This window comes from Pelodiscus sinensis, chromosome 7 (genome assembly GCF_049634645.1).
Source record: "Pelodiscus sinensis isolate JC-2024 chromosome 7, ASM4963464v1, whole genome shotgun sequence".
In the NCBI taxonomy this organism is placed as follows: Eukaryota; Metazoa; Chordata; order Testudines; family Trionychidae; genus Pelodiscus; species Pelodiscus sinensis.
This window is the reverse complement of record NC_134717.1, coordinates 48,927,596-48,943,849: the sequence shown is the minus strand read 5'-3', so window position 1 is coordinate 48,943,849 and position 16,254 is coordinate 48,927,596. Positions and strand designations below refer to the sequence as shown.

Sequence of the window (16,254 nt, the reverse complement as noted above, 5' to 3'; positions counted from 1 at the left end):
CATCTCTTCCCGGCAAAGCCCGCCTCCTCTTAGGAGACATTACATCATAAGATTAAAGAAACAAGATGTCTGTCCTCTAGATGTAAATGATTACACTGCCATCATTCTACAGTGGAATTGTCAAAGCCCTGGTATCGTTGAAATCTAGACTTATCAAAACAATATTAAATGTACAACTGGAGACAATGACATAGTAATGGAAATGGGCGAGACAACCTAACAAACATTATCCACGTCTGTTGTTTAAGAGTTCATAGTTATCATTGCTTATATATAGAAGTAGATCTACACATCTTTATCTATATGTATAACTAATGAGAGGTTTACCTATAAGAAATGCAGGCTTGAACAGATACAGATTGGTCAGATTTGACTGTCAGATATATATTTTTTCAAGTATAGATATGTATATATATATATTCACACATATACCCACATCCACATGCACGAAATACTTAGTAAACAGTAGTGATGTAAAGAATTTCCCATTAAAAGTCTTAAGGTGGGGGAATAACTCAATGAGTTACTATCTTGCAGTATTCAAATGTGTTGTTCCCACATGAAAATAAATTGCAAGCAGGTTATCTCCGAACCAGATTATGCAATATTTCCCTTTCACACAAATTATCAAGTGTATATTTTAGTGTAAGTGAAACAACACATTTCAGCTAATTTTCCATTATTGATTCCACTTGAAAGTGTGTATTCATATAGTGTGCTTAGCTCTTGTGCAAAACATGTTACAAGAATAAAGCCAAACAGCTAATATATGTGTAGGAAAAACTTGTGCGAGTTAAAATGTATATTCCCACAATAGGAAAAATCCTGCCCTTTGTTATATTAGCTATCCCAGCACAAACTACATGGATTTCCATGGATTAATATAAATTTACACCAATGTAAACTGGAGAAGAATTTGGGCCATGAATGTTCCCTAGTATTATCCCGCACCCTGTTACCAGGTAGTGAAAGATACCTGTCTTCCTTACCTGTTCAGCTGCTTCAGGATCTATTTGACTCTGAAATAATGGCACAGCAAATTGGATCTTTTTAGGACTGTTTGGCTCCATAATAATGAGGAGGAGACTCAGAAGAGAAAAGAGCCCAGACTACAAGAAATGAGAGCGTCGTTTCAGTGATTATTCCCTGGCGCTCTCCCTAAAGCCACACTGAATGCTTCCTAATAACAGCTGTGACTCCCGAGTTAGCAAGTGAATCTGCAGGAGCTGAGCTTATTCCATATCCACAGTGATGCCTCTGTCTTGGCTCTTCCCCCACCACTCTCCAATCCTTCAGATCCTCTCTGCACAAAGCTGAAAGGAACAATAAGCGAATTGTGTACCAGGTCACTTCTACATATGCCAAGCATTCACTCAGAAGCTAATTGAAAATGCAATACTAGCCTTGCATGGCCTGGTGCCCTGGGATTTGGGGGGGCGGGGGAGGGGATATCTATCCACTGTACATTACTAACTGGCTGCTCAAAAGTGCAACATAAGCTTCCTCTGAGTGTTGCTGATGGGCCTTTAATTATTGATGAATGCAAACCAGGAAGTTTTGTGATTTTGAGGTGGAAGGAGCAGTACGGCTGGGTGGGATGTAACAATTCCATTTCTTCTTTAGTATTTACAGACTTCCTCCCTCTTCTTGCACATCACACAGCTCCCTTTGCTTCTTTGAAATCCGCCTCCAAAACATGCCGCTTTTCCAGGGAGCTTTTCAGTGATCATTCTATGTAAACAGCTCCACTTGTTTGATCCTGACCCATTACCTGGTGTATTATGCGGGCCAGCCCCCTACCATCAGTCTCAGCTTCTGAACTGTGGGGCCTTTGGGGGTAAGGATTGTGCTTTCCTCTAAGCTTACAGAGCATCTAGCATGAGCTTGATAAATAATAGTAATAATCATACCTTGTGAATCTAATTAACCCTACATTCTGTTGACATACAAAAACAGTAGTGGAGGAGGATATTCAGAAATCAGTGACCCAAGTGCTCCCTTTGCTTGGATTATGTGGCCGTTAATTGTTATTGTAACAACACACCATGGGCTAAAATCTGCAGCTATGACCAGAGACTCCCATTGACAGTTCACGGAGCAAATGAGTGGGTGTGTGCCTGCAACTGAAAATGATGCGGTCGTCCCCTATGGCATGTAGCCACCAACTAGGGGAAAAGGGAGGGTGAGATGAGGAACAAACAAGAGTTTAAAGAAGACACAGACAGGCACAGAAATACATTAAAAAACTTCATCTACAATGCAGATTAATGTAAACTAGGGCTTGAGAATGATTGAAGGACAGAGATTAGGTACATGGAGCTATTGTGAATTATTTGAATAAGGCAGGAGCATGACTGCAAGATGAAGTGAGGAAATAATTTAGTACAAGCCAAGAACTGAAAGAATTTAACTTTTAACCAAAGGTAGGTGTGTCTTGCAAAGTTCAGAGCTGAACTTTCACATCTGAGGTAGTGGAATGAAATAGAGATGGGGGAGCTGTAGAGTGCAGCTATATTTGAATATCACCAACATTCAGAGGTGCTTGCAGCTGTAACCACAGCTGGGATTTTCTTCACGAGCCTAACTTTCTTCCCATGTAAATAAATGGGCATGTTATTATTAATTTCAGTGGAACAGAGCTAGAACATACAGAAAATACAAACAGAACTAGGAATGAAAATATATGTGGTTGGTGTCTGGGTTGACTGGTAGGTTAATGAAACTGAGGCAATTTGCAATGACAGCAGAAATTACACTTTATAACATGGAGATATTACATGTATTTCTAAGCATGGCTTTGTGTACAATGTGAAAGTGTTAGAAAACATGGTTACTAGCCCATTTTAATTAGAACCCTGCTAGATTCCAATCAGCACCTAGTGTACACAGGGAAAAGTCATGTTTAACAACATATTAGTTGGTCATGGTTTACAATAGGTGTTGGCAAAAAGCCATTGAGGAATCATGATTATCATATGCCCAAGAAAGCTATGTTTTACCACCTACCTGGAAGAAACCTGCTTTTCTCTTTGGTTGGTGACAGACAGAACTTATATTCAGCTGATTAAATATATCACTAGACACATCATGCAACAGTTATGAGGATCAGTATGACAGAGACCTCACATGACCCTTTCTTTTGTGAACTAGAATAGGCATGCCAGAGTAAAACTATTCTTATAACCCCCTCTATCTGTTGGCATTGAGGAGTTCTGAGAGTCACACACTACCAATCAGACCTGGGAGATAATTCCTTCCGGACCCCATATATGGTGTTCAGTTCCACACAGTTATTTAGACTCCTAACTTCCATTGATTGCAAACCTAGATACTTTTGTGGATCTGGGCCGTAAACCCATAGGTCAACATGAATTAGCCACCTGGGAGACAGAGTGCTCAGTGCCACCTCTGAGCCCCGGCCCTCCTCATCCAGTGTCTCCTATCCAACTGTGGCCATCACTAGATGCTTCAGAAGGAGACAAAAACCCCGGAATATACTGGGGAAAAAAGCTCCTTTGCTGACCCCTGCAGGCGAACAGCTGAAGCCCTAAGTCATAAGATTTTAGGAGAATCCTACATAAACAAGAAGGGACCCACCTCTAGCTGCCCGGACCTGCCCTCATCATTACAAGCAATCCCATCAAAGAATCCCACTCATAAATGTGTCCATCTCTTCCTTAAAACTAAGTAAGTTTGTCCCCGGCCCCACAACTCCAACTGGGAGACTTCAGTTTTGGGAAGTTCTGTGACATGTGCTACCCATGAGGCCAGACCAAATGATCACAGTGATTCCTTTTGGCCTTGGAATTTATGAATCCTCACTCTCCTAATGGTTAGAAGCCTTCTTCTAATTTCCAGCATGAATTTATTGATGACCAGTTTGTACCTATGTGTTTTTGTGCCAACATCACCCTTTAACTTAGTTTTAACTTTAACTTAGGCTCCCGCATTCAACAGATCAACCTAATAGCTCTTTTCTGTACCTGTTTCATTTGAATTCATCTTTTTGGAACATGTACACACAAACGCACACAGTATTCCAAATTAGGTCATGCCAAAGCCTTGTATTAAGACATTAATACTTCCCTGTCTCTACTGGGAATGCTTTGCCTGATCATGCTAGGATTGCATTTGCATTTTTTTGCAGCTGCATCACACAGGTAGTTCACGGTCATTCTGTGATTACCCAACAGACCCTGATATCTGATAAACCACAATTTCATTTTGAAAACTCCAGCATTCAGGAAGACACTAAAACCGTATTTAAGAAAGACTTGATGTTTTCTAGTATCTGATAGTGGCCACTACTGGAGATTCCGTATGGTGGTTTCTATCTTCACTTAAAAAAAAAGCCAATTAGTCAAATGTGTGGCACTGACGTCTATGTTCATCTCTCCTGGGGAAGTCAATTTGTCCAGTATATGCTGGCTATTTGATCACATCTCAAAATTAGTAGCATCTAAATGACTCAAACCTCTCTCCTAGATCTGACATTCCTATATTCCCTATCAAACCCTGTCAGTAATTTTCCAGTGTTCTGCTTCCTCTCTCTGAGGCTATTCTTAGCATCTAGGTTTATCGCCTGCGGTGGCATAAGGCGTCTGTTATAAATTAGGCGTTTAAATTGACCTCAGAGGAGTTTTCAAAAAGAGGCACATAAACTCTGTTGACTGCGTATATTGTATCAAAAGGAAACATTCCTACCAACATTCAAAAGATTAGGGGGACCTGACTCTGAAGCTACATTTAGTCTACAAGCTTCTTTCGAAAGAAGCTTTTCCAGAAGAGATCTTCCGGAAAAACTTTTTTTGAAAGAGAGCGTCTACACCGCAAAAGCACAACAAAAAAGGTCGCCTTTTTTGAAAGATAGCATTTACACTGATTGGATGCATATAAAGCCACCTGGAACCAGTTCAGACAGGGCATTAGGTCAGCAGTTGCTTCCAAGCACTATTACCTAAGTCTAGCTGAGAGACACGCTTAAAGGGAACCTCCTGGACAGCTGTCTCTCTGTTTCTGCTGCGTGCTTGCCTACCTCTCAGAGGGGCTGCAAAGCTCTTGCAGTGCATGCTCTGATTGCCCAGCTTTTGGATGCCACAGCATTCTGCTTGACATTGAGCCAAAGTTCCTGTTGGGCATGTGATGACCCCACACGGCCATGCTGCACTTTGTGCAGACAGCCTTCCTGGCCCTGCTTATGGAGGTGAGGTACTCTAGGGCTGCAGTCCCTGCTGGGAGGAGGGAGGGCGAATTCCTGGAAAGGGAAACACTAGGAAAAGGGGAGCGGGAGAAGGGGAATCCCTGTCCCTGGGGGGGTTGTGCCATCCCACCCTCACACAGCCCTGCTGGGGAGCAGCCTCATAGGGGGTGGCTCCTGGGGTGTTTGAGGAGGGAGGAGAGGGAGAGGCCATCTCCCAAGGGCTCAGACACGCCCTCTCATTCTCTATTTTGTGTGTTTGTTTGTCTCCTGCAGACTGTGAGGGCCATCAACTCGGTCCTGCTGTGCAGGGTCATCCGCCTGGAAGACCTGGACCCAATTGTCACAGGATTTGCTGCCCTGGGGTTCCCAAACTGCGGGGAGAGGGGAGGGTGATTGATGGAACCCACATCCCAATCTGTGCACCAACTCATTGAGCAGCCCAACACATAAACTGCAAAGGCTACTTCTCGATGGTGCTGCAGACCCTGCTTGACCACTGTGGACAGTTTACAGACATTTTTGTCAGGTGGTGAGGCAGGGCACACGACACCTGCGTATTTAGAAACTCCAGCCTCTACGGCAGTGGTCCCCAACCTTTAGAGGCTCCTGGGCACCCGGCCACTCATGCACCGGGCGCCCGGGGGGTGGAGCTACTCATGTGCCGGGTGCCCGGGGGTGGGGCCGCGTGTCCTGGGGCACGCCAGGGGCGGGGATGCCCTTGCACCTGGCGCCGGCATGTGCCCCAGGGCCGGGGCCAGGGCTGCCCGAGCACCTTGTGCCATGGGCCCAGGGCCGGTGCCGTCGCCTGAGCCGCGCGCCTGGGGCCGGCGCCTCCAGTGCACCATGCGCCAGGGGCGGGGCCGGCCCAGGTTGTCGGTGGGCTTGCACAAATGCCCCAGCGGGTGCCATGGCGCCCGCGGGCACTGCGTTGGGGACCACTTCTCTACGGGAAGCTGGAGGCAGGCACATTCTTCCCCTGGCATGACTTTAGAGTCGGGGATGCACAGATGCCACTGCGCACCAGGGGGAATGTGGCCTGCCCCCTCACGCCGTGACTTATGAAGCTATATACTGGACACCTGGGCCCCAGCAGAGACCAATTCAATGCCCACCCCACTCCCCCGGGATTGGGCAGCTACCTCAGCGATCACCCCTCAGTGATGGCTGGTCCAGCTCTGGAGAACACACAGAGGGAGAGGTGGTCAGCCATCTATGCAGACATTGTCCCTGAGGCTGTGCCCTCCTCTGTGAGCAGTGACCAACAGTCCTTGGGCCGGAGGAGGGGGATGTCCTGGGGGCAAGGCCATGTGTGGCCTGCACAGCAGGCCCTGCCTCACAGGAGCCCCGAGGTGCCCAGGTGACCATGCTTCCTTCAGACAAACAGGCAAGGGAAGTGTCCAGCCCTACTGGGATCCCCTAGGTGGGAGAAGAGCCGGGAGCAGCTTGGCCCTTCATAGGGCCCTCACACACAAACACACACACTTGTCAGCGTTGTCCGTTGGAGCGGGTGTCAGCCGATGGTCAGGGCAGTGTGTGTGTGTGTCTCACCCAAGTCTTTAACTGCTAAGACACGAGGTCTCATCGCAGCAGGCAGCCAGAAGGCTGAAGGGATCCCCGGAAGTTTAATGTCTGTGTCTTTACTGCTAGGACCAGGGTCCCTTCGCAGAGGGTAGCCAACAGGCCAACAGATGCCTCTGTTTATAGGAAGAGCTTATTACACCTCAGATTTTAGCTGCTAGAACACAGAGTTCCTTTGCAGCGGGCAGCCTAGGGAAGGCTGAGAAGTGCCCCAGCGGACCTGTCACCTGGGAGTGACACAGATCCAAACGCCCAAGCTCTTCCTATACCTGTCCCTTATGACCGGCTGAAGTTCTTTTAAATTGTGCTTGGTTCTGTTACAGCAACTGAAGGAGTCAGGTTAAAGCTTAAACAGTTACAGGTTTATTAAAGAAGCTTATAAATCATATGGTTACAATGGCTGTTGCTCTATTTCTTAAATGCTAGCAAATATATATAGGTCTTAAAAATGGTTACAGGAAAAAAAGGTAAAGATAGAAAATAGAAATAATGGTACCAAGTGACAGCTTAATCGTTAAAGAGCTCTAACACTATGTATATATATACTTAAATAAAGGACCACATCCAGGTACAATTTTTACCCCCTTCTGTGCCTCTCGACTCCAGCGTGTCAGGCCAGGGTTGGTCCCTCAATTCCTTGGAAAGACGAATACGAGGTGGGCGTCCCCTCTGGAACCTCAGGAGGTCAAACACCAAACCCGACCAGCAGATAGGTGGTAGATTGACGCTCAGAGTCAGTGTGCTGCTAGACTCACCTTTATACCCCTGGGGGCCCATATTCTCTTTCTTAAAATGCCAAATTGTACTGGTCCGTTTTGTGGTGCCAGTTCTTACAAGCAAGTTTCAAGTTAATTTACACTTGTAAGAGAGGAAGATAGCTAAATTAGGACTGCCGGATGTTCTTGCTGGGCGGGAGATTCCTCCTCCCCGCGGACGGCTGTGTGTTCATATCAATATGGGTTAAGTCAAGGGCACTTCTGTGCAGCCTCTTGGTCAGCGATTAGTTTGACCACCTTCTTATCTCTGCTTACAGTTGTCCATGGTCACTGAGCCAGCATATCTAAACCTCCTGCTCCAAGGTTTTCAAAGATCATGCTGTTTTTCACTGCTCTGTGTGCCCTGCGTGCTTTCAAGCAGACAAAGATGGATGTTAAAATGGGGGTTCATGTCTGGCTACAGCGGGTGGTGCCTCGCGTGGCTAGACATGCTCATGTGCTGTGTGTGGCACTCCTCGGTCTGCATGGAGTTGTGTCTGCGCCCTTTTCCTTAGTCTGCTTCCAGTGGTGGCTGGTGGTGGGAGGGAGTGCCCCCCCCAGAGGTCAGATATGTGTGTGGCCTGCCCTGAGCCTGAGAGCAGGAGCCCAGGGGTACTCTGGGGCTTCCTCCTGAGGCTGCGTGATGCAGACTGGCATTGCACGTGCTTCCACATGCACCAACTGCAGCATGATGTCCAGTCTGAAAGGCCGGGCAACGATCACACCCCATCCCCTCTGCACCCGCCTTCCCCGCCCTGTGTGTGTGGAAAACTGAGAGCACTCACCTGATGATCTCTCCCCGCTGTCAGACAATGCCTGCCTATGACACGTCTAGGCCCTGGAGTACCAGCTTAAGGGTCAGAGTCATGGTGCTGGCAGTGTCCTCCTTCTCCTGCCCCTGTTGTCCCTCCTCCTCCTCTGCCTCCTCCACAGCACACTCTGGACAGACGACAATGGGCGTCTCGAGCCCCGAGTCCACCACCATGGGTGGGGAAATGGCTTCCCCACCCCACAGGATCTGGTGGCGCTCCTGGTAATAGGGGCAGGAGCGTGGTCCTGCCCCAGAAAGAAAGCTGCTCTCCCTGGCCATGGCGTAGCCCTGGCAGAGCTCTTTGGCCTTACTCCAGAACTGTTCTAAGGTCCGGGGGAGGGGGATCCCCCTCCGCCAGGGCCTCGGCCATGCGCCCATAGATGTCTGCGTTTCTGCGCGGGGAGCAGAGATCCTGCAGGGTCTCCTCCTCCCCCCACAGCTCAAGGAGGGACAGGATCTCCACTCTGCATCAGGAGGGCGCATGCCACGTGCTGCCTCTGGCAGGGTCCTGGGATCTCTGATGTTGCTCCCTGTGAGAGCCAGGGGAGTTTTGGGGGGCTTGTGGCTGAGCCATGGTTGGCAATGCCTGTAGCAGGGAGAGCCACGTGGTCAGGTGCTGCTTCCAGGGCCGGCTTCCTGCCACAAGGCTTGTCCAGGGTGCCTGCAGCTTTAAGAGCTGGCAGGAGACAGGAACCATAGAGTTCTGATTAGTTTGGACAGAGTATCCACCAGGGCACCTGTGTTATTTACTGGAGGTCTCTTCTTTTGAAAAAAAAAAAAAAACCCTCTTCCACATCCACACATGCCTTTTTCCAAAAGAGCGTTTTCGGAAAAAGGCTTCTTCCTCATAGAAAGATGTTTACCACTGTCAGAAAAAAGCCTCCATTCTTTCGACCTTCTGTAGAAAGAATGCAATAGCAGTGTGGACGTAAGTGTAGTTTTTCCGGAAAAACTCTGCAGTGTAGACATATCCTGAGCTCATATAGACCTGTGTATCCCCTTAGCATCCTCAGTGTTACATGTAATTTATAACACTGTCTGTGAAATCAGAGGCAAGGCCTTAGTCTCCAGACAAAGACGACTTGCGTTTTCTGTGGCCTGCATGGTATCCTGGATTATAGCTGACAGTATACAGAAGCATTGCCAAATATTTTAGCACATCTGCTGACTACTGTTTTTAATACTCTAGCTGTACTTTCCTGTTTTAGTTTCCTTCATGATTCAGCTAAAATTGCCAGGAAAAGAAAATAATTAATTTATCATAAAAAATCACTGTTTAGTTTAAGGATATTTCTCTGTCTGTGCCATCTCTTATTCTGAAAACTTGCGTACTGTATGTGACTCCTTGGTGCCCCTTACTGTAATTACCAGCTATCTAAGTATGGATCTACATGATATTCAAATGATATATTTTCTTTATTCTTTTAGAAGATGCATTTGCATTAGTCATAGGTGGCTACTGCACATTGTTAAAAGTGAAACTCAGCAAAAAATAATTGTATACACCACAGAGGTTTGCCCTTTGTTCTCTTTCCAGACCCCTGCCTCTGGCCTTCATGCTAGCTTCTCAGACTGGGCCTTCTCTGACTTGAGATTTTTAGGCATCAGATTGGTAAAGTGGAAGAGCAAGAACCACTTTGAAAATTACAGTACTCGAGGCGTTACCACCAGGGTGCATAATCCAATTTTTCTGAAATTGACGCAGGGAAGTGTACGTTACACTTCTGGGAACCTCCAAGGCCATTTATACGAGGATTCAACTTGAGAGAGGGCAGGTGGTGTTTGCATTTTACCTTCTCTCAGGCAGGGCTGGCTCTAGGCACCAGCAAAGGAAGTATGTGCTTGGTACGGCACATTACCAGGGGCGGCATTCCTGCTCGAGGAGGAGCAGGTGGGGAGCCCCGCGGAGGCTGCCCCGAGCTGGGAGCCCCACGCCCGGCTGCTCGGAGCCTGCGCCTGGCCCTGGGGCACTGGGAGCTCTGTGTGGGCAGTCCCGAGGCACAGCCCCTACTGGGGCGCTTCCTGGAAGGAGGGTGGGGCAGCCGCGGCTGCTGCTGGTGACGCTGAGCCCAGCGGGGCAGGCCGCAGCCATGGTGGCTGCTCCTGGCAGCCAGCTCCCGGCTCCCTGGAGTGGAGTTCAGGGGCTCGGCGGGTGCTGGGGCTCAGCTGCGGTGGGGCCCCATCCCTCGAGCTCCAGGGACAAGTGAGTCCCTCCTCCAGCGGCAGCAGGCTGTGCCGAGTCCTGGAGGAAGTCCACCTCCTCCAGAGCCGGTCTGCCTGGATCCCCCTCCGTGCCTCCTGCCCGTCCCTTCTCCCTCCGTCGGGGAGGGGAAGCTCCTCGGCTGGGAGGACGAGGGAGCACTCTGTGCCGGGGCCAGTGTCTCAGGCGCTGGGCGAGCGGTGGCTCCTTCCAGGAGGGTGGGAAGCTCCTCAGGGCTGGGCCGGCTGCTGTGCCCTAGAGCACTCCGAGTGCTACCGTCTCCCCACCCCTCCATCTGCAGCCACCCCAGCCCTACGCTCCGGTGACCCGCCAGCCTGGCAGAGGGGCAGGTGCCACCTCCGCCACTCCCCGGAGGCAGATCCCTGGGGCATGCATGGCCGGCTGAGCCCAAGGGGGCCCCCGGGAGCAGCTGCCAGCGCCCGCAGCCACGAACCTCCCAGCCAGGCTGCGCCTTGGGGCTGCCTGCGCTGAGCTCCCAGCACCCTGGGGCCAGGCACAGGCTCCGAGCAGCCGGGTGCGGCTCCCAGCTCAGGGCGGCCTCCACAGAACCTGAGAACAAGAGTGAGTGTGGAGTGCTGCTTCCTCCTGCCCCCAGTCTCGCTCCACTCATGCCTCTGTGAAAAAAAGAGGGGGGGGGCAAAACATTTTTTGCTTGGGGCATCAAAAAACCTAGACCCGGCCCTACTCTCAGGGTTCCTTTCAGCAAACAGCTTCGTAACTGCTGTTAGTCGGAGCTCTTGGAAAGAGGTGGTGAATCAGTGTCCCTGACAGGTATTCTGGCCACACACCCGTCATACCTTGAACTATCCACTTTGGGTCCATGATACACACCTAATGCAGCTCCCTAGAGCATGGAAAACTAGCCATTTTGTACAGATGCACACTCCCATGATAGTTGTGGGTGTATTTGGCTAGGGCCTATGCTAGCTTTCTAAAGCTTTACACTTTCTCTCCCTTTGCGTCCTATTCTAATGACCTACACAAACGTATTAAATAAAGGAATGTTCTTTGACAGGAGTCTAGGGTCTCACTTTAATGCCCAGTGAATGGATCTCCACAGCACAACCCCCTCCCTTGTTGGCTGTGGACATGGAAAATAAATTACATACTCACACCTACAGGTGATTCCTCTAGGCACAGGATACGTTGGCAGCATGGTGCAGGGAAGCCTGTGCTGCTACCTGTGTTGTACCTGCTTGGTGAATAAACAGATTTCATTATCCAGAGCTTTCAGTCTGGCGTTTTCACAAGCCCTACACAGGCACAAGTATATTTTAAAAAAATAACCAAGCAGTCAGGCTTGTTACCAATCACACTGTGGAAACACAGTGGAAAAAAAACAAAGGCTTTAAACTCTGAAGAATGTTGACCAGATGGTGTCTGTTTTGTCAGCAATAAATGCTGCAGCAGGCCGACAAAGTTGAGGACAGAAATCTGTACTGAGCATACACAGAGGCCTTCGTTACGTGCCAAAGAGACTTTTGTTTGTCTAGTAGCAGCTTGGCAAGGTGTCTCCTGAAACATGCCTTTCCTTCTTCAGTATTTCTCCATTATACCGCAGTCTTCATGGATACTTACATGCCACACGGGTACAAGAATTTATGTGCTAGCCTAATAGAAATTACATTTCATTAACTGCCTTTGCTACTTATTAAATGACTTGGGGTGAAAGTGAATAATACCTAGGAGAGTGGAAATAATAATCAACTCTACAGTTATGTTAATTTGAGAGCAAAGAATTGATAGTCAGTCTTTAAACTAAAGGCATTTTACTGGGATTAACAGCTCTCCAGACTGTCAGGTAATTTACACACATTTACTATTAGGTGCTTTCTGCTGTTGTCTGTAGAATCGGCTCGACTAGGTTATAGGAAATGAGCTAGATAAATGAGACGCAGACTCATTCGGCAGCAAAAAGCTCCATGTCTACTATGGACTATATTTCCTTATTGCAGATATTGGTAACTTAGTTTTGTATATTTATTTCAGTGGCAAATTGTGATAGATTTTGGTCCATTACTTAGACAATAATAAAGCTAATGTATTTTCCAATCAACAGATCCCATGTTGGCAGTCAACAAAGACTTAAAAGGAAGTCATATTACTTCCTGTCCATAGTAAATCATTAATACAAAATTTTATATCGTTATATTTTTTTTTTAAACAATGAAGATATAAAACTTAGCTCCCATTGGTTTTTTCCCAATATTTTTTGGAGGATATTAAGGTCAAAATACAACAGGCAAATAAATATGACAAGGAACAAACAACCACAAATTTCAGTTTAATCTGGGATACACAGTTCACAAATGTATGCTTTCAATTTATGAATTGAAACTAATAGCAAAGGTGTCAAATTCTGAACCAATTTAAAAATCATTAGCACTTTTGAGATCTCACTTCCATTTGACTCTGACAAGCCACCACTTCCAGACTGATGTATAGGGGTTTTAAATATAGATATATATTAATGCTCTTCACATATAATGTGCATCATGCTCCACACCTATAATATGCAGGATCAAGCCCCAAGCTGAGGACCAGTATGATTAGAAGAATGGAGGCCAAAATCTCAAACTCTTGGCAAAATTAATTGCCTGCTTTGAATAGCATCTAGTCTCATTAACTACAATGAAAAGCATGTACTACTATCAACCCAGTTCTTCTGGCCAGTAAGTTCAAATTCAAGAGTTTTATGAGTTTTAAGAATTGCTATGAAAATCACATAGCCGTTCCCTACTTTTCATGTTACCAACCTTTGTAAAATGCTACCTATTCATAATCAAATACTTGCTATATGCTCTAAGAATAAATACGCTACATTGTATTTTGTCATGACCATAGAATCGGAACATGAAGCCACACTTGTGAATGTATGAATTTTATCACTTCAAAGAAAAAGGTGGTCATTTTGTTAATTACTCATATTTAAAACATGTTTCGCTTAACCTAGAATTAACCTAGTCACTGTCTAATCTCCCACACAAGATATTTCCCTCCCAAAGCATTTTCCATTCTCTACTATGTCTGATAAAAGCATGGAAATGTCTGTGTGTATTTTCATAGAAAAATAAATAACATAAAACCAAATAACTACAGACTACACAAATAAGCCATAGCTAGCCACTTTAGGATTGCAGCAACATTTTGAAAAATAAACTTGTTTTTCGGAAAAGCAGCAAATAATTATTTAACCTTCACTGTTTCAGAAATAACAATAGGCTATCATTCCACTAAACACTTCATACTCAGCAAAGCAGCTACTCCCAGGCCCAAACAATGCTTAGCTTTCAAAATGCATCCTTTTTCTACAGCAATTCAATTACTACCCACTGAACTACGTATAGATACATTCACTGAGCTGGCAGAGAAAAATATCTGTAAAACAGATATCTTCCCCCTGGAAACCTCAGAGGTATGCTGTGTACACATTACTTTTCACACTGGCAATCCCTTGTTCCTCTTTTTTAAATGACACCACGGTGCTCCCCATTCAGTTACACTGTGTCTGGGAGTTAATTTATGCTATTAGCTATATTGAGTTACATGCTAAGGACTTGATTCATAAGAACATAAACATGACCATACTGGATCAGATCAAAGGTCCATCTAGCCCAGTATCCTGTCTTCTGACTGTGGCCAATGCCAGATGCCCCAGAGGGAGTGAACAGAAGAGGTAATCATCAGGTGATCCCTCTCCTGTCACCCATTTCCAGCCTCTGACAAACAGAGGCTAGGAACACCATTCCTACCCATTCTGGCTGATAGCCATTGATGGACCTAAGCTCCATTAATTGATCTAGTTCTTTTTGGAACCCTGTTAAAGTCCTGGTCTTCACAACATCCGGTGGCAAGGAGTTCCACAGGTTGACTGTGCATGGCCTGAAGAAAAACTTCCTTATGTTTGTTTTAAACCTGTTACCTATTAATTTTGTTTGTTGATCCCTAGTTTTTATGTTATGAGAAGAAGTAAATAACTTTTCCTTATTCACTTTCTTCATACCTGTCATGATTTTATAGACTATCATATCCCCCATTGATCTCCTCTTTTCTAAGCTGAAAAGTTCCATTATACCCATGTCAGTCTGGAACAAAACCTGGCGGTGGGCTTTGACTGGGCACCAAGTATTATGGCATTATTTCAGTTATGGTTGCTTAGGGTGTACACAGCAGGGCTTAACTCGAAATAAGCTACACAAATTGAGCTACCTCAATTGCATAGTTTATTTTGAAATTGGGAGTGTCTACAGAGCACTTATTTTGAAATAGAGCATTTTTCCTCAGACTTCCCTTACTCCTTGTACAACAAGAGTTAGAGGAGTCGGAGTAACAAGTCCTCTAGCTTGACAGTATTATTTTGAAATAACTGCCTGCTATGTAGACGCAGACTACATTATTTTGAAATAACAATAGTTATTTTGAAACAATGTTGCTGTGTAGACATACCCTTAGAGTGCTGAAGACAATATGGCTACATCTACACGGCAAGGTTTTTGTGCCAAAACCTTTTTCCACTGTAGGTAAACCTCCTTTTACGAGGCATAACTCCCTTTTGCGCAAGAGTTCTTGCACAAAAAAGCAAGCGTGGATGCTCCAGAAGCAAGAAACCCATTTGGGAAAAAGCACAGGTGCTCTCATGACCATTATGTGAATGGCTATCAGAGCTTTCTTGCATAAGAGCATCCATACAGTATGGATGCTCTCTTGCGCAAAAGCTCATCGCTTTTGTGATGTGCTTTGAGGTATGGACGTGCTCTTGCGCAAAAGGCTTCTTGCACAAGAAGCAAGTAGTATAGACATAGCCTATGTGTATAGTTTTGTCTATTGTATGGTAGATGGCTGGGTGCCATTTTAAAATCTGTTATTTCATACTGGAATGAAACAAAAGCTTTCAAAAGTTTTCTCCAGATGGAATTGTGTTAAATGGATGCTTTCAGCCTCAAAAGTCTATGGGTTTTTTTATTGGCATTGGCCAGGAGTGCACAAAGTCCTGAATCTCCAACACCATCCCAACAGAAATGCCATTAGGTTTCTATGAAACAGCACATTTCAATTAAATTTCATCAATCAGAAATGTTCTGACCAGCTCTAGATTTTGAGCAGTAACCATTTGACTGGCAGCTTACAAAAATCATTGAAAGACAAAGACCCGATCTTCTAAAGGTGGATTGATTTGTGCCTGTCAGTGGCTGAATTTTATCACTGAGGAGCTCAATTAATTTCTCGTCAGAAGAGATACCAACCAGGATTGGATTATGGTAACTCTGGCATCTAGGCACATCATGACATGAGGCACCTCCTTTGGCCCTGCCTGTATACAACTCCTTAGTGTTAAAAGCCAACCCATAAAAAGGCCTACTCCTTGGCTGGTGAGGAGCCTGCCACCACACATCTTTGGGCATGGTGGGTGGAACAGGGTGGCACAATTTTCCCTCTATGAGCAATGGCAGTAACAGCAGCAGGGACACCACCTCTGCCTCAACAGAAAAGCAGCAGCAATGTCTATACAGAGCTCTCCACAGTATTTACCTCAATTCTATGGGCTTGGGTGGGTGGGCTAGTTTCAGCTCTCTTCCTCCTCTGGCTGTATCCAGAGTCCTCTACTGGGTTGGCGTTGGCAGTGCTCCTTGGAGCACTGGGTCTTGATGTTAACATCCCAGAGAAGACAAGTCCAGGGCAGTTCATATCT

The 16,254-nt window shown here is 46.3% G+C and overlaps 1 protein-coding gene across 5 annotated transcripts in view; it reads right to left on the bottom strand.

The window, feature by feature from the left end:
• The window catches only part of PPP1R1C (protein phosphatase 1 regulatory inhibitor subunit 1C), an 82,019-nt gene extending 80,689 nt beyond the window's left edge, over positions 1–1,330 (bottom strand). For 2 of the 5 annotated variants that reach the window (XM_014572862.2, XM_075933753.1), the window contains exon 1: positions 990–1,329. In XM_014572862.2, the coding sequence (XP_014428348.1) occupies positions 990–1,070 (81 nt within the window). In that variant the 5' untranslated portion in view covers positions 1,071–1,329. Of the gene's footprint in view, positions 1–989 lie in introns of all 5 variants that reach the window. The other 3 variants (XM_006121696.4, XM_006121698.4, XM_006121697.4) reach the window with 3 other exon arrangements.
• Positions 1,331–16,254: the final 14,924 nt, after the last annotated feature.